The sequence below is a fragment of the Lissotriton vulgaris genome, chromosome 6, assembly GCF_964263255.1.
Source record: "Lissotriton vulgaris chromosome 6, aLisVul1.2, whole genome shotgun sequence".
Classification (NCBI taxonomy): domain Eukaryota; kingdom Metazoa; phylum Chordata; class Amphibia; order Caudata; family Salamandridae; genus Lissotriton; species Lissotriton vulgaris.
In genome coordinates this window covers 1,115,422,863-1,115,444,662 of record NC_141694.1, presented here as the reverse complement: position 1 = coordinate 1,115,444,662, position 21,800 = coordinate 1,115,422,863, and the positions used below count along the sequence as shown (strand labels likewise).

At 44.6% G+C, this 21,800-nt stretch overlaps 1 protein-coding gene across 1 annotated transcript in view; it reads left to right on the top strand.

Moving 5' to 3' along the window:
* Window positions 1–21,800, top strand: part of PYGB (glycogen phosphorylase B) — a 684,627-nt gene that overhangs the window by 130,472 nt on the left and 532,355 nt on the right. The window contains exon 2 of the mRNA XM_086927201.1: window positions 6,546–6,647. Within this exon, the coding sequence (XP_086783327.1) occupies window positions 6,546–6,647 (102 nt within the window). The remainder of the gene's footprint in view (window positions 1–6,545; window positions 6,648–21,800) is intronic.

The window sequence follows — 21,800 nt, the reverse complement described above, 5'->3', positions numbered from 1 at the left end:
GGGGCATGAAAGTCGGCAAAATAGCAGAGTGGGCTCTCGCGCCGCGCCGCTCTTCACGCAAAATGCGGGCCAATGCAGGGTGGGCACCGGCTGTGCACAAAAGCGCTCCCCAGCGCTAGGACCAAAAACAAAGCGCTCTCAAGCGCTAAGGGCAAATAAAGCGCTTCCAGGCGCCCCAGGGAAAGTCCAAAGCGCTCCCAGGCGCTGGGATCACAAGCACAGCGCTCCCAGGTGCCCTCAGCAGGGCAGAGTTCCAGCAAAAGTCCTTCTAGGCAGGCAGGCAGGGGGGGGCAAGGCTGGGCCCAGAGCCAGCTCACTGGGTCTCCAGGCAGGGAGACAGTCCAAGTGGCGGTCCTCTGGCCCAGCAGCAGCAGCAGCCCCCTCAGGCAGGATCCTGGAAGAGAACAACCTCTGTGGGGACACAACCCCATTTTTATATACCACATTCCTTTGTCTAAGGGTGCAGGGTGGGGGAGAAACCAGTCGCAGCTGGTTTTGGAGCACTCTTGATGGCTCAACCACCCATTTCATTCACTGGCAGGGCTAGGGTCATCAGTCGCACCACAGGGGGCGGAGCCAGCATTGCCTGGGGAAAACCCAGCCTCATTCAGGACACAGGTACACTCCTCCCCAGCCATCAGCATGCTAATCTCCCACTCAACACCGGGCAGACCCATCCAGCCTTCCTGGAGTCAGGCTCATCAGCCAGCTCCAGCCAATCACACACCTGGCATATTTTACACTATTATGCCAACTCCTAGAAGTGGCATTTGTACACAAGACACACTCATGACACATACACCATTGCGAAGCATTCACTCTCACAAGTTCGCACATTTCAAATTCGAACCTGTACACCCCACGCATCAGGAACTACCAGGGATACATACATTCCCCATGCATTCCTATCGGAGGGCAGGCCTATCTCATCACATGCACTCAGAGTGCGCACGCACTTTCCACTGGGACACCGTGAAAGTGCCCAGAACCCAAAAATCACCATCACCAGGTCACCATTACAAGCAAAAAGTCTAGGGGTGAACCTGCCAGAAGGGCCAAGTCCAACAGCACCCCTGGCCAAAGCACTCCCTCTCCCCTTTTTGGGGAAGGATCCAGTTTGTAGGCCTTGGAGTATCAGAGACCCATCTGAGAGTCCACTGCGTAAAGGGAGTCTCCCGCAACAGAGATAGAGAAGTGATACCACTTCCCCTGGGTTCACAGTTTACTGGACTTTGGACGTTGTTTTGACTCGTCTACCGGTTTGTGTCCCCTTCGCCCCTCCCCTCCTCTTTCCTTGCTGCGTCCTTCACCCTCCTCTTATTTTCCCGGCTCATTACCCTTCCCCTGAATCTTTCCCCTTGCCTGCTTTTCCCCTTACATATTTGTGCTTATTGTTTTATCTCGACCTTACAAGTAACTATGTTAACTAATAACTGTGTAACCTTTGTAATGATGGAACCTGTACCTATGATCGATGCTCATGTAAAGCGCTCTGATACCTCCGGGTCTAGCCAGCGCTATATAAAACCTTTAAAATAAATAAATAAATAGACTTTAATAAGTTATTACAGTTGAGCGGCTCTGTCACTTCTTTATTACAGGTGACTAGGTTGTCACAAGTCAGTCACCTAAAATAAAGAAATTAGAGACTGCCTTTTAGACAAGGATTGTGGGCTCCTTTGGATTATATATTTATTACAAAAATGAGCCTCATCCATGCAGTCCAGCCCAGATTAAAACTGCCTGGCCAGATAATGCATTTTCACCACACCCGTGTGGATCTAGTTAGAATGCTAAGAGCTACCTTAGCACGTCCACCCTCTCAGACTAATTTGATAAGGAGCAGTTTGCTTTTCGAGAAAAGCTTTGTGAGAGGTTCAAAAGGACATTTACAAAACAGTAGCGGAATTTAGATATCCTAATCAGTTTGGAAAGTCCAGTACTACTGAATGTATCTGCTTGCAATGTGAGTTGTTCCAGATCAACGTACAAGTTGTGTTTGCGGTCACCATCTTTTCTCTTGTCAGTTTCTATGCCTAAAACTTGATTGTGTCGAATGCCTTGAGCTGGGTATGCTTCAATAGCATGTTATCTGGGTGCCTGAGCTCTGACTTCGTGTATTAATTTGAAATCAAATGTCTTCACTAAACAGTAAATTCAACGTAAGTAGTCAAGTCGGTCCTCGACGATGCCTTTACCACACATGCGTGACAACGGAATTCGTTTTCCACGCATAACCTTTACCTCGAATATTCCTTTACCACTCATAGGTTTACAACGTTTTTCGTTGTAAATTTATGCATGGTGAGGGCATACTCTTGTTAAAGGTTATAAATCTCCCCTTACATGCCCCCAGCCTCCACTCTTTATAACTATCCCTGCCCTTAACCCTTAATTTATATATATATATTTTTACTAAAATGCCCCTTACCTTTTATCTCGCCTCCTCCATCTTCTTTGGTTACGTCGGTCGTACGTCGTAAAGAGGAAGCGGAAGTTACTTTCCATTTCCTCTCTAACGACGCTGATTGCATCAGCTTCGACTCTTCAGGTTAGTTTTGTTTCGGGGGGAGACCCCCCCAGCCCCCCTTTTTATTCCAACGCTTTATTTTTTTTTGTTAGGGGGAGACCCCCCAAACCCCCTTTTTTTCTTTTCATTTACCACACATGCCTTTACTACGTATTTCGTAGTAAAGGTATGCGTGGTAAAGCCTCTCGTAACCACGCATGCGTTGTAATGCATGTGTGGTAAATGTTTTCGTGGAAACGGCCGCGTTGTAGTGGCCGTTTCTCGTCAAAGAGTTGCCTACAATGCTCCCGATCACTCAAGTACATTTTATGTGAATTATTTTAGCCACCTCAAGTCCTGGTTCTTGAGCAAGTGGGGCCTAAGGCGACATGATCGGTCTCCAATTTCAGCCTCATAGCCAATATATGTGCTATCAACTTAGCTTACATATTAATTAATTTAAGTAGATTTGCATCGTGTTAGTCTTAGATTGGTTTTAATGGGACCACAGTGTGGTCTCTCGTATAGATAACTGCTGGTACTCTTTAGCAATGTCTGTGAACACCTCCCTAATGCTTATCTCCTATACATATAAGCCCTAGGCCCTCATTACATGAGAAATATTATCTTCCTTGGCTTGCAGTGTTTCTTTTTGCCAGGCTACAATGCTCTGCCAGAAATTCAATTGCAGAAAGTAATCCTCTATGCCTGGGTGTGGCCTCCTTGCGGATTGCTAGTGGGGTCTTCTGGGGCTCACCCTTACCACACAGACTAACCGGTGAACCTTGACCACAATGCTCAGATTTAGGCCACGAAATTGCTGGGCTTTTCATGAATGGTGTGTAGGCCTAGGCGGTAAACTGCGCTCTGCTCGTGGAGTGTGCAGAGTTTTTACCACTCCGCGTAGAGCACGGAGTTCAGAAAAAGTCCACATAGCAACGCCGAGCTGAGTTTTTCCTCTCTCGTAGCTCACCAAGGTTAACTTAGCAAGAGCGAGCGTGGTAAATCCAACTCTAGATCACCTCCTGGTGAAATTTCTGAATGCGGGCGGTCGCCGCAGGTCTCTACTGCTCATGTTGAGATAGTCTGCCACTCGCGCTGAGGAAGGTGTCTCTCGAGAAGAACATCTACTTGAGCTGCAGAAAGAAGCTGCGCCCTCTTGTGTTTTAACATCCAGCGCTAAAGATGAGTGCGAGCAGCGCGACTTACCTCATTCTGCCGCTTGCGAAACTCCGCAGGGCAGGTGTAGTTTTTTTGTCACTTTGTGAAGGTCCGCATAGCAGAACTCAGTCCAGGCCTGGCGGTATGCACACTTCCACGTCCTTAATGCTGACCGGATTTGTGGTGGCAGTGAAAGGGAGTGAGTCTACATTTCCTTGGGAAACACCACCGTGTAAATGTGGCCTTGCTCTACTGTCTGCCTACCGGCGGGGACAGGTTGCACACTTCTGTAATAGGCGTTAGCACCAATTTACATATTGTGATGCTGGTCTTTGAGATCACTTAACACTGACAGTTGCATGAAGGGTGTTCACGGTGTCAGAAGTACTTTTGGTGTTACAATGAAATAAGTAAACCAAATAAAATGGCATCCACCTCCTTCCCACCAACAGCTTAGCATCTACAACAGCCTTACAGCCATCATTGAAGCATGTATTTAAACTGCTTTTACCAACAGCATGGCTACCAGACCGGAAGCTTGTGTAGTAGTGTGAGAGGCCCAGCGGTATGACTGGTCCACTCTGCTCCAAGCATGGCTGTCTGTATTTTTTTAACCAATCAGTGTAGCCGGAACATTATACTTGCTTCCTTCGGGGTCCATAGTACCATTAGTGGACGCCTATAGGATCTCTTTATTCTGTGAAGGATAAGGCTCCAAATAAGGTAATAACTCCTCGTATACGATGTAATCACAAATATTCTGTGCCTCCTTTTCATGCCTTTTCATACTATTATTATCGCGTTAGTGACACAAAACACTATTATATGCCTTTATCTGGCAAGCACGCTGAATAATCCACCCTCTTCTATTTACTGTTATGTTGTCTCTGCATTATTAGGTCCTAATGGCATCAGCATGCACTTATCCATATTAAAGACCATCTGCCAATAAGCACCCATTTTCCAAAAGTGTCTTAATCCTATTGTAATAAGCGTCTCTTGCTTTGTGTTTACTCTCCATCCTAGTGTGCACTATGAATGAATGAAACACTTTTTTTTAAATTAAGCACTAAACGGTTTAATAATGTTTTACTCTATTTGCAGGGCCTCAGCAAAGCTCGCACCCTTTTGAAGTTTTACTAAAAAAAAGCTAACCCACACCCATTTTTTAACAGTTTTATAAACTGTGTTAAAATAATATTAGATATCAGTACATTTTTTTAAAACATCTTTTTATTCCATTTTGTAGAAATGTTTAACATATTATACAGATAGAGTTGAAATTACTAAATCACTATAATGAGTAGCTACAAGCTGAAAGTTTTAAAGAGTAACCAGAATGTATATAAAGAAAGGTCTAGAGGGCCTGGTTACAGAAGTGGACTAAAAGCTATTTTATGATGGAGCTGGAGTAAATACCCCTAGTGCTCAGAGTTCAGAAATAGGAGTTTCAGAATCTCTGCGACTCAGCTAACCAGAGGAAAAACATTCCTCATGAGTAAATACGTTTGAGTAGATGGGAATCCTTGAACTGATAAAATGGGACTGAAATTGGAATTTTATAACTTCAAGTTAACAGTTAAAACCTGGATTATTATGTTCTATTGGAGCAGGCTTGGGTGCTTTTCAGATATTTTGCAAGATCTATATCGAAAGGAAATACAACCTCAGCTAGACAGTGGCTAGCAAGGTCAGGTGGTCTCCACTGTGGAAAATTTCTTACCCCCGCCGGCTTGACAAAATGGCAAAAATATGTGTTTAAAACACACATTTTTGCCATTTTGTCACCCCCTCATTGATGACACCCAGTGCAGCCCTCTCCCACCGCACCCCTTTCTTATACCACTGCATTAAGAGGAAACATAATTAGGCTTCATAGCCCACTTCTCTGGGCATTAAAAATGTATACCCTGTCTAGAGGGGAAGGCCAAATAAAAGCTGGAAACACTCTACAGCTTGTGGGCTACTAACACATATCCCCAGACCTGAACTCAACACATGGGCAACTCTGCTTCTTCACTTCAGCAATTAGTGTCTGCATTCTAAGCTCTCTGACTGGCTTTGCCAGTTTCAGCATTCACTTGGGGTGCTCATTAAGGGCACATGAAGTAATCCTGCTATGCTCAAATATTTCACAGAAGAGGCACTTTAGCGTTGAAATTGTAATTTCAGAATTTCTTTCCTGTATTTGGTGGGTTTCATGACCGTTGTTGAGAGAATGTAGCTAGTTTCTCCATTACCTGACTATCTTTGTAGGCCATCATAGAATGGCACAGCCTCTCTCTCAGCCTTGCTGAAGTCTTCAAACATGGAAAACTACTGGTGTTGGATGAATATAAGTTTGAAGATTTAAGATATGCTAAACAAATTCGGCACTCAATTTTCCCAATTGTGGAGCTCAATATTTAAAGGGATTACACTTGATACCAGACGCAAAGCCCCCGTATAACTTTTGTAATGAACTTGTATAGTTACCTGATGTTCTAGGGATGTTTGATCTAGACTTTGAGCACTGAACTGATGTTACAACTGCTTATACAAACTGAAATGTCTTGAATGGTAGTCATAGTAGCCAGTCTTTATACATCGGCGTAAAGGAAGTTTGCTCTGGTCACTGTGTATTTGCTTGCTTATGTTGATTTGTTTCTATTTTTAATATTCTGCTCACGTATTAGTCATTGAGTTTATCAATTGTCTTCACCCGGATGTGTACTTTAGGACAGCTTAGCTTTCTATTTTATTGAGTTCTAATGGGAATGGTGAACAACAACAAATTGAATATATATATATATATATATATATATATATATATATATATATATATATCTCTCAAGGCATTTCTTTTTCTAAATATCATTTACATTTTCTTTAATAGCGGATTTATTACTTGTCCCTGGAGTTCTACATGGGCCGCACTCTACAGAACACCATGGTGAACCTCGGTCTCCAGAGCGCATGCGATGAAGCCATTTATCAGGTACAAAAAGCATTGTTTTTTTAATACTTCTTTATGGTTTTCTGAGAGATTTCCCCAAACTATTTTAACCTTTTATTATCTAGTTTTTACTCTTGGATATCTTTCTCATTCTCAGGTTAAACCCATAAAACCCTGCTGAAATCCCACAGGGAAGTTAGTAGCCAACATCAGTGTAACTATGTAAACTCTGATAAACACAAATTTTCCTACACACCCACAAGCAGAAATGTCATCGAAAGAAAATGATCTGATAGAGAATGTGTGATTTTTGTTGTCTTCCTGAGGGGAAACACAATGTGGCTTTAGAAGTAGCAGGAAAGAAGGTCCCATTAATCTATGCACGTTTTTTGATGCTTGAGAAGTTCACTGAAAATATTGGGCCTCATTACGATGGCGGACGGACTTTAGTCCATCCACCATCGATACGGATTTGGGACCGGCTGCCTATGAAGCGGCCTCCCCACAGTCCTAATCACGATGCGACCGCCACCACGGCGGTCGCATTACCTATATTTTGCATTGTGGCAGGGATGCGGCAGCAGCCCCCGCCACAATGCAGAATAGAGGGTGCAGACACTTCCCTGCACCATGTGGCAGGCTCCCTGCGGTGCCTGCCACATGATGCAGGGATATGTAGGGGCCACCATAGGTGCCCCCAGGGTGCATGTCACTGCACCTGGGATTGAGGGGGCCCACTATGGTCCCCCCAATCTGTTTTACGCCATTCATTTTGCAGTGGGTTTTCCGCTGCAAAACGAAAAGAGGAAAAGGATATCATAATCCCTACGGTGGTACCTGCAAGGCACCGCAGCAACATTAGCTAATGTTTTTGTTCCGACAGGACCGACTGTCATGGCGGGCGGTCCTTACGACTGCCACGCTTACTAACGATTCCAACCGCCAACATAATATGGTGGGGCAAAACAGCAGTACGATGGCGGAGGGCCCACTACCGACCGGCTTGGCATGGTGGGCCTCTCCGCCATCGTAATGAGCCTCATTATTTCTTTTTCCTTTTGGTAATGATGTTTATGTTTGCTTGGTGCAGAGATGCCTTTTTTTCTTTACATTGCTCAGAACCCTGGCAAAATAAAATCTTATTTACTTTTTTAGCATGTTTTTTGCTGGCACCATATTGGTGAGAGAGTGATGAAAGCTGGATTCAGCACCTTCAACATATTAAAAAAGAATAATACCACTATTCATAGCAGGTTGCACAATGACATATGGGAGAGCCGAAGCACCAGTCCACACTTTTTAGTCACCAAGACTTGGCATTCTGGGGTGGTTGAGCTTCTATAGGCAATATTAAACACACAATTACAAATCCCAGAATGCCACACAATGATAGTTTAAAAAGCTGGATCTAGCTGAAATTGGAACGTCTGATGTGGGCCACTTGGCAGTTCTGAATACCCACACAATAATGACTACCTCCTTGCAGGCATGGGAACAGAGCACAAAAACATCAGAAGCATATGGAAAGTATTAGATCTCAAGTGCAATCTGGAGGTTTAAAAGGTTTGCTACGTACTATCTTTGTTGCTGGCGATTCTTGCTGAGGCCACCCACAACGGCTGCAGGTAGGAGCGTGGGTGGCAGGCCGGACTGGGAACCACAACCGGCCCTGGCAAAGTGCTCGGCTGCCCCCACCCCCTCCCCTCTCATGGGGGGTTGGAGGTGCCACTAAGCACCAAGCTCTTTGTCGGGGCCAGTTTTCGGCCGATTTTGGTACAGGGCCGGTTTTGCAGCTGTACTGCAAAAACGGCCCGGTAACAAAAATGGCCCCCAGGGGCCGAAAGTAGGCCCCCACCATGCGGCGCACCGGGGGATTGCCCGGTGCCTGCTATGGTCAGTCCAGCCCTCGTGGGTGGGGGAGGAGGCCGCCGCCCTCAAAACTCATGCTGCCTGTTGCGGACTGCCCCTCCCTCTGCCCTCCTTGCTTCGCCACTGCACTGCACCAGGAAACACATGGGAGGATTCACTGAAACCCAGCACAGGGAGGAGCTTGCTCATTTTTATTCCACTTCATGACTTTTCTCATGCAGAAAAACATGATACTTGATAATACCTGAAGGTAAATAACATGTAATTGAAAGAAAGGGTACTGCAGCTTCTATTAGCAATGTCAAATATTCTTTTAAACCTACCTGCATAACCTTTCCTGGCAGTTTAATGTCATTGAACATATACATGACGTCTCACCACTAGTCTTGAATTTTCAGACAATTTAGAAAAGTGTGCAAAATAACTTTTAATTGCTGTACCTAGAGAAAAATTGAAGAACATTAATGACCACCCATACACATTCTATAATATTTAGGAGAAATTTGCTGAATGTCCTTCAGTTTTGCGCATAAATGTTTGTAAGAAATTGGGTTATTGGTTGAGAGGGGTGGAAGCACAGTCCTTGTCAGGGTGAACCACAAAATTCACTAAACTAACCTGTTCTTAACCTTCTGGGAGCATGGCACAAAAGCAGCCAGGCTTATCTTAGAGGCAATGTGTGAAGAATGTATGCAAAATACAACCAGTAATGAAGTGAAAACCCAACACAAGGAAAATCATTTACCAAATACGAAAAATAGAGTAATTTTTCATAACTAAAATGACCCTAAAACAAATAAATCCACCCAGTAGAACAGATTTATAAATTCCTAAAGTTGTAGTGAATGATAGTGGCAAAAAAAAACAAGGCGACAACCGAAATTTCTGGTCATGCAAGACAAGTCCAAAGTCACAAGCTCAGGCCGAGCATGATGGAGCACTGGCTGGGTATAGGATCCAGTTAGGCCAGCTGGAAGTTGTACCTTTATGTCCTGATATTGAGATGCAAGGTACTGCGTTGGTCAGTGTTGCACTGCTTCGGTACCAGTGAAGCCGTTGTTCAGAAGCTGTGGTACTGCGATGCAAGGTCCTGCATTGGATTGGGTTGTGATGTGTCAGTTCCAGAAGTGATTTGATGTGGAGTCTGAGAGTGACACCTTTTATCTCCAGTACCAGCCTATGGGTGCAAGATGGCCCCTTTGTCTCTCCTCCCTCCTTCCTGATTTTGACACCAAACTGTCAAGAGTGACAAAAGGCAAGGGTAAACATGTTGTCAGGTTATTTTGTGTATGCTGTAGGCAAAGTCATTTGAAGTGCAAGTGGAGCTAGGTGCAGAAGAATGCTAGCTATTGAAGATTTTTTCAACCAGCTTGCTTGCTCATTTAAAGCATGCCTTTCATGTGACTACTGTGGCTTTAATATTTCTTCCTCTCTTTCTAGTCTCAATGTATTATGGATTGTTAGAAATGGAGTCTCTAGTTGGCAGTGGTTTGCATCCTGTCTATATAGGAACCCACACTCTAATAAGGGTAAGGGTAGTACACACTAACTTTACCTCTGCTCACCCTCTGATAGCTTGGCACAGAGCAGTCAGGCTAAAGTAAAGAGGCAATGTGTAAAACACATACACACAGTCGGGGACGATGCGTTGTGCAAAGTAGGTGAGGCGTCACTGTAGCAGAGTGAGGCGCCACTTCCTGGAGGTGGTGAAGGATCATTGAACCTCTAATGCCCGGGGGCAAAGTGGGGCGCAGGGGATGTGATGCGTTGGTTGCAGTGCCCACCTTGGGACTTCAAGGCAACGCGCTGTTGATGATACGTCGATGTCACAACGTGGTGTGTCGAATCCATGGTGTCAATGTCAAGCTGCCAGGCCGCAGGCGGTGTGCACTTAGCTTGTTCTCCACTCAGGCTGCATTACAGCCTGGGTGAAGAACATGCTCCGGCCCCCGTCCCAGTCTGTGTGCCAATTACAGTGTTCAGACCAATCACAATGCTGCATTGCAGCGTTGTGATTGGTTTAGGGAAACCAATCACAACCCTGTATTGCAGCGTTGTGATTGGCTTAGGGGAGCCAATCACAACCCTGTATTGCACTGTTGGGATTGGCTAAGGGGAGCCTAGCTGCTCTCTTTTTGGCCGACGGAGGAGACAACGTGGGACAGAGCAGCGAGGAGGTAAGTGTATTTTTCTTTTTTTGCACTCCCTTACCCCCTCGCCTCGCCCCCACCTCACCACCCCAGTTCTGGGCCAGCCGCCGCTACCTACTAGTAGCGTTTGGTTTACAGGCCCCTGGGCACATGTAGTGCACTGTAGGATGGACTTTCTAGTAAATCAGATATGGAAATCATGGAGAAACCAAATGCCATTACATTTCAGACACAGAGCACATGCACTTTAGCACTGGTCAACCGTGTAAATTACCTTGAGTCCAAACACTAGCAGAAACGAAGTTCAGCATATAATCAAAAACAGGACAGAAGCAAAAAGACTGGGTCAACCACACCAACAGATGCAAGGTCTAACAATGATCTAGTTTTGTATTTCCTCCTTCATCTGTTACATGACAGTTGTGGGTTACAACAACCCAGATCCACAAACCCCACTGCATTCTGGTCATTGTAGTTGTAACACATTATCTCACAATTTGCTCCTGCCAATGCATACGTCCCCTATATAAAGCTCACAAGAGGGATGTATCCGTGCAGTTAGTAAATAGCTAAAGATTCATGGAGCCTAAAGCTTCAGTATCTGTTTCAATACTATTGTGTGCTACAAAATTATATCTTCCCTGTGTGTTGCCATCATTGACTAGGAAGTAAATACCTTAATCAAAATATCTGCGTTGTTACTTTAAATGTGTTCCTCGGTTTTAAGCACTCTTCCTCCCTGTGGAGTTGTATCTTTTTTGTTTCTCGTATATTCTGTCAATTAGGTGCAGTGCTGACGTCGGACAGGCAGGATACTTTACAATGTCATTGATTTAATAACTCCTGCCTGGCAACTGCCACCCCTTCCCACCTGAGAGACCTGCACTGGCTTCCCGTCAGCAAAAGGATCACCTTCAGGCTCCTCACCCAAGCACACAAAGCGCTCCACAAAACGGGGCCGAATACCTCAACAACCGCCTCAAGTTCCACACTCCAACCCGTCAGCTCCGCTCCGCCAGCCTTGCCCTCGCCGGCGTACAACGGATACGCAGAGCCACCACCGGAGGAAGATCATTCTCCTACCTGGCTGCCAAGACATGGAAGTCCCTTCCCACCCACCTACGATTGACCCAGGACTATCTCACCTTCAGAAAACACCTCAAGACCTGGCTCTTCCAGCAGTAGCAGCACCCCCCCTTCCCTCAGCACCTTGAGACCCTCACGGGTGAGTAGTGCGCTTTATAAATGTATTGATTGATTGATTGACCTAAGAATGCTTGATTAGTGTAAACCAGTGGAGCAGTCCTGGCAATGAGCTAAGTGTGGTTAAGACATACCAAAGTTGTCCTTGTACTAAGAGACACCATGTCACATTAGTGAGCAAATTGTTCTCTCCGCTTTCTAGGCTCCCAACATCTTGAGAGCAGGATATCAAGCTATGTAAACTTAGGAGGTGAAACAGTGCACTACACACACAGGCTTCAGGTCACCGGTTACTTGGTGAGAACAGCTTGGGCATACCGGGTGTATTTTTTGGAGGGTCTGCATCATAGAATTCTCTCTGCTGGTCATAAAGGTTTCCTGGAGAGTGGTTACTGGGATATGTAGGTGGTTTGATGGAGGCAATTAAATATACAAGAGGTTTGTGCCATACGTTTCAAAAGATTGCCATTTTCTGATCTTGCTTCCCAGAATGGTGGCAGATGTAGGAAGATGAATGATAGTAGTTTTGAATTTTGTGCATTTGTTATCTTCTCAGAGAAGAAATTTGTAAGGTTCACAGTAACTGAAGCTGAGCTTCCGAATTCAGGCTTTTTGATAAAATGAATGCACATTTTAATGTTTTGAAAGAAAGCTCTTTTGTGATTTCTGTCTTTGTTGGTTTGTTCTACAAGACATTTGTATTAATGGGGCGAAAAAGGTCAGGTTTTTCCCAGCAACTCCAGTATTTGTAGATCTTCAGGGATGTTGAGCTTTCTCCAACATTTCTTCAAGTTTTCTGGTTGTCCCTATGCTTTGTTGACTTCACTATAATATCAATGAGTCAACTAGTAGAGGGTTGCTCTTTGATGGATCTTGAGGTGAGGGAGGCCAGCTTGTTTATTGTGTTGCAGGTTATCTGGTGATAGTGGTTCATGGGTTCTTCAGTAAAGTGGACACTGGTTGATGGTGCAACTAAAGTTAGGTTCCTGTAGCAGTTCCTGAATGGAAAGGAATTTTATAGGTCCCTACATAGTTTTATTGGTGGATTTTGGCATTTTTGTGAATGTCCAGAATATAGGTTGGAATGGTGTTGCATAGTGATAACACAGGTCACATTTGATTGGAATGACGTTGAATAGGCTCGGGAGCAACAATGAGATCTGTTGTCACTGATGTGGATTGGAAAAAATACAAGGTGAGAGAGATCATGAATAGAGTGGATTTCATTGAGTTTGCAGGAGATAGAGTACTTCTTGATGTTCCACAGGAAAACAAACAATATTTTTTAGTAGTGAGAAAGCATGCAAGTTATGAACTCATTTAAGTGGTCTGGAATTAAGGGAATAGGGCCCAGTAAGGAGGTACATGATATGAAACGAGATTGTGTTTCCTGGTCAGGATTTATAACTACTAAGAGATATTTGGAGTAAGAGAATGATGGGCCATCTGCTATAGCACAAGTCACTTTATTGTTGTAAGGATGGTAGGCCACCTTAATTTTTGTTGGATGTATGCTTGTGAGGAAAAAAGAAGCCATCCCATCTGGAATCAGGAGTGAAAGAGGGGGAGCCCATATTTCAGTGATGAAGAGCATGTATAAGGAGTAGAATGTGTTACGGTACATAGTTTCTAAAGTATGTCTATAAGTAGAGTCGAATAAAGAATTTCTCCTTCTTGTGTTTTCAGTCAAAACAGATAGCTTGTTCATCTGATGCACAATACAGTTCAAGTACTTAGGCCTTCATTAAAAGTTTTCCTTCTGGATTCCCCACATGAAAATTTGGGAAAAATCCCCGAAATAGGTAATGGCCATGGGGATCCTGTAATACAGAGTCCTATTCAACTTGCTGTGACATCCGGACCTGCGATCTAGCGAGGCTGTGTGAGGCGCAGCGAAGAGCAAGAGACAACAGCGGAGAAGGGCCCAGTGACTGATTGAGGGCTGTAAGAAGACATGAGCGGTAGGAGCACACCATGGGCTGCCGGAGGACCGGTGAGCGGCCTGTAGTCAGCCTATCCGTAGACTAGAGGTGCAGTAAGTAGCACAGGGACAGCGCAGAGGAGCCACAGCTCTGAGGACAGAGGGAAACGATGTACTGAGCACAATAAGGGTTGGAGCACGAGAGCCCAAGGCAGGGACTATCGGGGCACTGAAAAAGACATCTGTGTTCCAACTAGCACTGCGGGCCCTGTGTCCCTGATGCGGCTCACTGGCAGGGCAGACAATGAGGGTGAATCTCGTAGCTTACAATAGACCGGGACCGGTGGCAAAGTAAGCAGCAGGCGAAGTACAGAGGCGGTCTTGGAGCGGCCTTGTTTTGAGTCACTGAGACTGGGGGGCTCTCCCCCTCAAAGTAGTGGGTGCAAATGGGCAAAACACAGCCCAAATTACACTTTGAGCAGCAAAGAGCCCCCAGTGCGCATAAAGATAATCAAGAAGAAGCTGGAATGGAAGCAGAAAACGCAGACACAGCACTGGGGGGTGATCTATGCCAGATTCTCTCCACCATGCAGTCTACCCTAACCACGATAGATGGAAAAGTAGGAACACTAACATACAGCGTTGACAGGCTGTCCGAGAGGATGGACAAACAAGTCAAGAGAATGGACATGATGGAGTGTAGAGTATCTGACATTGAGGACTACCAGGGGAAGATAGATGATTCCCAGAGACAGCAGCAAAAGGCGATAGCTGTGCTGCAAGCCAAAACAGAAGAATTAGAAGGTTGCTCAAGAAGAAGTAACCTCAAAATCATAGGTATTGCTGAGACCACCAATACTGGCAATATGGAGAGATTTGTTGAAAGGCTGCTAACGGAGGTACTGGGCCGAAACATGTTCTTTGACCTGTTCGTAGTAGAAAGAGCCTACCAATCATTAGGTCCCCGCCCGCCACCAGGAGCACGACCGCCCCCTATAATAGCAAAAATCCTGAACTATAGAGATCGGACGCAGCTCTGAGGCACTCCAAATGCTAAAGACACTCAAATATGAGGGGACAGAGTTCTCATTGTATCCTGACTTCACGGCACAAGTGCAAGATGTATGGAAGAAATTCCTGCCAGCAAATAATAAGCTCCAGGGAATGAATATACCCTATGCAATGCTATATCCCGCGCTGGGTAAAAAATAACTGCGGGCGGTACGCAGAAAATCTTCGGTGAACCAAAAAGCTTACATCAATATTTGCAGCAGCAAGAGCGGGCAGGGCATAGACGCAAATCCCCCACAGTGACAATGGCGACCAGATGGCGCACTCTAACTTGGATGATCCGGGGTAAAAGAAGCCAAAAAGACTATCATCAAACCTGAGCAGACAAGCTAGGAACTCTAGTGCAAACTGTGTCAGGATAGGGAGTAAGTGAAAAATACTGGATATGAATGTTGATTTAATAAATACAGCACTCTGCATCATGTGCGGGCAGGTCCGGCGGCTATTTATGCCCCCACGTGTGAACCACAACACAAGAGTTGAGAGGGGAATGTTTGAAGGGGGGGTGAGGGTAGTTGTTTGGAGAGGGGCATGGATTAGGGAAAATGTCTTTGATGCAATTGGGGTGCCGAAGTGGGGGGGGGGGTGCAGGGGGGTTGGTTGCTGACAGGTGCAATGTGTGCCAGAAGGGCATTACCCTGGTAAATAACACTATAGTATATGCAACACAGTACCAGCTACGCTACAATATTCATAGACGATAGATGACACAGCTGCATAGATCACTGACGCTACTCACGTGGAATGGAAGGCGCCCAAATATTCATCGAAAAACCAGACAAGTGCTAGCATACCTGGATAGGCACAATATGCAGATAGCAATGCTCCAGGAGACACACCTTACCAAATGCACTGAAATGAGCAGTGGAACTAGATGGGCAACAACACGCATAGCCTCCTCATACTCCTTGAACTTATTGGTAAAAAAGGGGACGTCGTTTGCTGTACAGCATATAAAAACAGATACACAAGGATTATATAGAATTGTTCAGGGAGATTATAGCAGCACTAATTTATCACTGACCAATATTTATGCCCCAAATATAGACAATGTGGGAATTTTTGCACAAATCTGGGCACAATCACACGACTTAACACCAACTGCTATTATAAGGGGTGATTTTTACACATGCATAGACCCAACCCTAGACAGAGGTATGCAAACTGTTAGACACGACAAATAAGCTGCTAAAGTGCTCAGAGAAGAAATGCAGGAACAATGCTTGGCGGGCTTGTGGAGGGTAGGGTATCCGGATAAAAGGGAAGGAGCGTGCACTTCCCCCACACACAACTCCTGGTCTAGCATAGATTACTGGCTAGGGACCAGGGACGTGAGCACTTGGACAAAGTCGATAGAGCATATGCCGAGGACACTATCAGACCATGCCCCAATAAAATTAGAACTACTATTGCCCACACATACGCCTAGGTAGTTCACGTGGCGCTTTCCAACAGAAGCGCTGTTAGACCAAGTGTTTAAAGCTGATGTAAGGAAAGCAAATATAGAATTCTTCAAGCATAATGTAGGCTCAGTGTCCAGTGCGAGCATACTGGGGGAATGCTTTAAGGTGTCTCTTCGGGGTGTCTGTATAGGTGAGTGGGTTGGCGTTCGGGAAGATATTCGCCAGCAGCTACGCATGTTCGAGAGGGACTCCCAGAACTAGAAAGAGAGTATGAACAGACACTGAAGCCAGCCCTTCTGGTTAAGATACGAATGAAAATGTCAGATTACCAGAAGTTGGCGGACCGAGAGCTCTGCTTTCTCACACATAGTCACACAGCACGCAAGTATGGGGAAGGTGGAAGATCTGGACGCACACTAGCGCAGAAGTTACGAAACACAAGAGAGCCCACACAAATAATACAGATAGTGAACAAGCAAGGAAAGGCACAACACGACACCCTTCTTAATGCAGCATTCTTAATGCTTTTACAGAATATTATGCACAACTATATACAATCTGCCTACAAGCCACAGAGGAGGAGATAGAAGACTATCTGCAGGATATTGCTATAGCCTGGCTCTCAGATAGGCAAAGGGAGTATCTTATGAAGCCTATCACAGAGGAAGAGATCAAAGATGCCATGCACACTCTCCCTAAATGTAAAGCACCAGGCACAGACGGGTTCGCTGGAGAGTTTTATAAGGAATTTGAGGAGCCATTAGTGCCGCAATTAATATTAATGTATGAGGAAGCGTATGAAAAGGGCCTTATCCCCTCGACGCTCAGAGAGGCATTACTGATTACTATGCTCAAATCAGATAAAAACCCTGAACTGTGGGAATCATATACGCCACTGTCACTTATAAACATAGACGCCAAAATATTGGCAAAAATATTTTCGACTAGACAGCGGCCTCTAATGCAGAAACTAGTATTGCCAGATCAATCTGGCTTTATACCTACCAGGTCAACGACCCAAAATGTACACACCTTGTTTGCTTTATTCCATCAACTAGACCCAGAACTATAAGCTGCAGCCGCCTGATTAGATGCAACAAAAGCGTTTGCCTCGGTGGAATGGAGGTATATGTTTGCAATATTGCGAAGAATGGGACTACCCCAGTCATTCCTCCGCTGGGTGAAACCTCTTTACATGGAAGCAATGGTAAGACTAAGGGTGAACGGTAATTCAGTTGAACCATTTGCTATGAATAGAGGGACGCGGCAGGGCGCCATGTCAATACTACTGTTTGCTCTGGCGTGGAACCGCTAGCGTGTAAGAAATGGCAGCGACACACTGACACAGCACTGAGATTTAGATTAAGCACCCTCTAATATTATAATGTACGCAGATGACATGGTCCTGTTTACACTAGAACCAGTAAATAATCTGCAACCACTGCTAAGGGAATATATTAAATATGAGAGATTCTCAGGACTGAGCGTAAACTGGGCCAAATCGGTGCTTATACCGCTGACCCCTTGCACAAAGCAAGATATTACCAAATTTCCTCTGGTTTGAAATGAAATGAAAGGAAATTTATATCGCGCAGACTAAGCCCCAAAGGGCATCAAGGCGCCTAGCTCAATATTGATAGATTATCTGTCCCAGGAGCTGATTACTGGTAAGCTTTCTTAAAATACCATGTTTTCAGGGCCTTTTTGAAGAGGGAAAGTGAAGATAGAGACTTAAGTTCCAGAGGGACTGCATTCCAGAGACGGGGGGCGACTGTAGAAAAGGCTCTACCTCCCCATCTGGTCTTCTTGGTCCTAGGAATAGCCAGAAGTTTTTGTTGCCGTGAGCGCAGACATCTGCTGGGGACATAGCTGGATAGAAGTGAACCCAGCCCAACTGATGTTTCAGTTTTAAGAGCGCTGTGTACCAGACAAATGATTTTGAAAGAAATACGATGCTCTATAGGAAGCCAGTGTAAATTCTTTCTGGCTAGTATTGCCGAGGAGGATCGGGGAGTGTTCAGGATGAATCTTGCAGCCGCATTTTGAACAGTTTGCAGTCGCTGTTTGGAGCACGGATCCTATCAAGGACCTAGGGATCTGGGTGCATAGATATATAGCAATAGTTGTTGAAGAGAAATATGGCAAAGCATTGTCAAAGCAAGAAGATAAGATTTCCCGCTGGATCCAATTACCGTTATCTCTTGCAGATAGGATTGCAATTTAAAAAATGATCATCTTGCCCTGATTCTTGTATCTATTTATAAATATACTCATCTCCTTTCCGGAGCATTTTTTTTACAAAATTGAGGTCCCAACTAATCACCTTAACATTGATGGGACGCAAACCAAAAATAAGTTGGGAAGAGATAACTCACCAGTATGTACAGGGCGGATTTGGTGCACCAGATATGTAATTGTATTTTATCTAAGTGCTCAACCGCAGTTTGCGCACTGTTGGCAAAAACCACATGAGTATATCCCACATATTGCTATAGAAACAGACAAAGCTTTCCCAATACCGCTCTCAGCTCTAATACTACAGAGGAAAACAGAATACTCACGGATGGCAATAAACCTGGTGCAGACCAGCAGGCACATAAGGAACCATTCCATGCTCCCGAATTGTCCCTATCACACCACCCAGACATCACAGTCACACAAAAGAGAAAGGCGCGGAACATACTAATGGAGGTGGGATTACGCAATATGGGGGAAATGTTCAAAAATCAAGTTTATACAATCAACGGAAATGGGTACAGGATACAGGAAATACACAGACTCCATTACATCTTTTTACTTAAAAGCCACTAAAGTGATATATGCATCTTTCCCACAAGAGCCGCCTGTACTGAAGGCGCTGCACACACTCACTGCACCCACAAGAGAACAATTAATAACTAAACTCTATACTGCAGCACAACAGGAAAAAATACAGAAACACAGAGTGAACATTTGAGAGATGGAATGGAACTTTAAACACAAATCCTCAGGCTGACTGGGGTACATGTTGCGCAGTTATCGAGCTACTCTCACCAAACTGTAACCTATGCATTATTCATTTTAAATTAGTACAACAGATGTACTATACGCCATTGCAACTGCATAAATATGGATTAAGAAGCAACGCTAATTGTAAACGATGTGGACCGATGGAAACAGATTTTCTACCTGTCAGTTGGGCATGCCCTCCCGTCTGAGGGTTTTGAAGGGAGGTGACAGTAACATTGGATGTTAGGTTGATGGTGGCGGTTTCTAATACCCAGCAGGTGTGCCTTCTGGGCCTGGTAAAGATTAAAAGCCCAGCTAGCCAAAGGTTAGCTGTAGGGGCATTATTATTAGCAAAAAGGTGTATAGCAATCCACTGGAGTAGTAGGGGAACTCCAGATATAAAACGCTGGCTTAAAGACATGGTGTACTGTAAGGCACAATTAGCAGTATATGCCGAGGAGCTACCTGCAGCTTCGAGACCAAAGGATATATGGGGCCCTATGATCCAATACCTGCAATCATTGGATTATAGATCATCAAAGGACAGAGACGAGAGGGCATAAGATTAGCAATGAAAATGGGAAGGACGGGGTAAGAGCATAATCCACCAAAAGGAACCGTGGCATACTGGTTAACATTATTGTATGATGCATGGTAATGTACTATTTTTGTCAAACAAAAGAGATATGTGACCGTATGTATTTGAAGGAGAATAAAATAAAATATATAAACAGTAAATAAAAAACGAATCAGGTCAAGACACACCTGGCTACTTGTGGTAGCCTGGGCTAATTCCCCCATCCCCCTAGAGTTAATGTTTTGGGGGATATAGCAACTCGTTATGAGGGCATAGCTGTGTAGATTATGGTGGTAGGGTTCCATAAATGGAACCTCTCCTTGTGTTAGCTTTGTTCGCCCTAAGCTGGCAGGGTATGCCTAGACTTGGGTCCCTTGCAACTTTGCCACTGGATTCAAGCTAGCCTGGCTGATGAAGGGTGTTACCCAGAAATCGGTCCCAGGATGCTTGTTTCCAGTGCAGGGAAGACCCGGCGTGGCATTTCGGGCTGGACTGTTCCCATGAGGCACCTGGTCAAGACTGATTTGCAGATAGCTGGGTCTGAACTGAGGTGGCGAAGAGAGCTAAAGAATGATGATGTATTCAACCCAGATGTGTGACTGGGGGTGAGTGTCTGAAAAGTTTCAGCGCTCCATCCATCATCTCCTTCTGTTTGCTCCATAAATGTAGTCTGAAAAATGTTTTTAATGAGACTTCATTCAAAAGTGTGCAGGCCTTTTCAAATGTGATCTTCATTTTAGATCATTTGTTGAACTAAGGCGGTTACTCCTATCTAGAAGACAGCATTGTATGAAATATTTGGAGCAGTTTTTGGTTTCTCTGTTTAAATGGGGTTCATAACTTTTGACCAGTTGCTCAAAGTTTACAAACGCAAGTGTCTTCAAACATTGATTTACAGAATAAGAGCTATTAAAACTCGAAAGGGAAGGGACTAGATTTCTGCAGTAACAGTTAGGTTTACTTAATTACACACTCTCATTTTCCACTTGTAAGGAGTTTGGCTTGAACTAATTGGCGTGTTATATAAAACTCAGCCGTTGTCTATTGTTGACTTCTATATTGAGCAATCTAGAAATAACTTATTTTTGTTTGATTGTCTTTAATTCATTTTCTCAAAATTCACTGGGTGAAATAAGTTAACAAACATTGGCAAAGCCAATAGTTCTCAGCCTTTTGGACCTATTTTCTTTGCCAATGGTGTTTAACGACGCAGTACAACATGCACCGAAATAAACAAGCATTTGCAATGCAACAGATCTCGCATTACTGAAAGTTTGAGCTACTGGCATTGCTAATAATAATGCAACTCCAACTTTCAGTAATGCAAGACCTACTGCATTGCAAATGCTTGTTTCTCCCAGTTCAAAGGGAGGTTTCTGATTGACAGAGAGGTAGGCTGGAGGGATGATCTGAGGGAGGAGGAGCATACATGCACACACAGAAGAAAGAGGGGGTGGGAGCCTCGGTAACGAAGCAGGGAAGTAGCGGGCGCTGAGAGGGAACGGGAAAAAAGTAGAATGAGATTCAGGAGGGGAAGGGAAGGGTTTGCGCGCCCTGACACTTGCATAACTAAAATCAGTATGTCCAGCCCTTTGCTTTGCATTTTCTCAGAATATAGAAGTGCAAGTCTGCAAAGCTTACGCAGTGAGTTATGTGCAAGTCCTCATTATTTGCACTGCTGTTTATCCATAGGAAAGCGATAGAATCAGGGCTGTTTATGTAATGGTAATCATCAGTTCATTTTACTATAACTATAGCACAGCGATGCTGCGGGCTGTTGCAAGAAGGCACAGTATACAAACTAAATTACTTTTATAAGCATTACTCATGGAATGAAGACTGTTTTCTAGAGCCTGATGAGAATGCAGGGGTGTGCTGCTCCTGCAAGTGGGCAGGTTAATCCTTAAACTTCGGGTAGTTCTGTAGGCCCAGAAGCAGAACCTGCACTCACAGCAGCCACATTGCATAATTTATGTAACAAGCTCCCCATATAAGACACTATGAAGTCTGTGG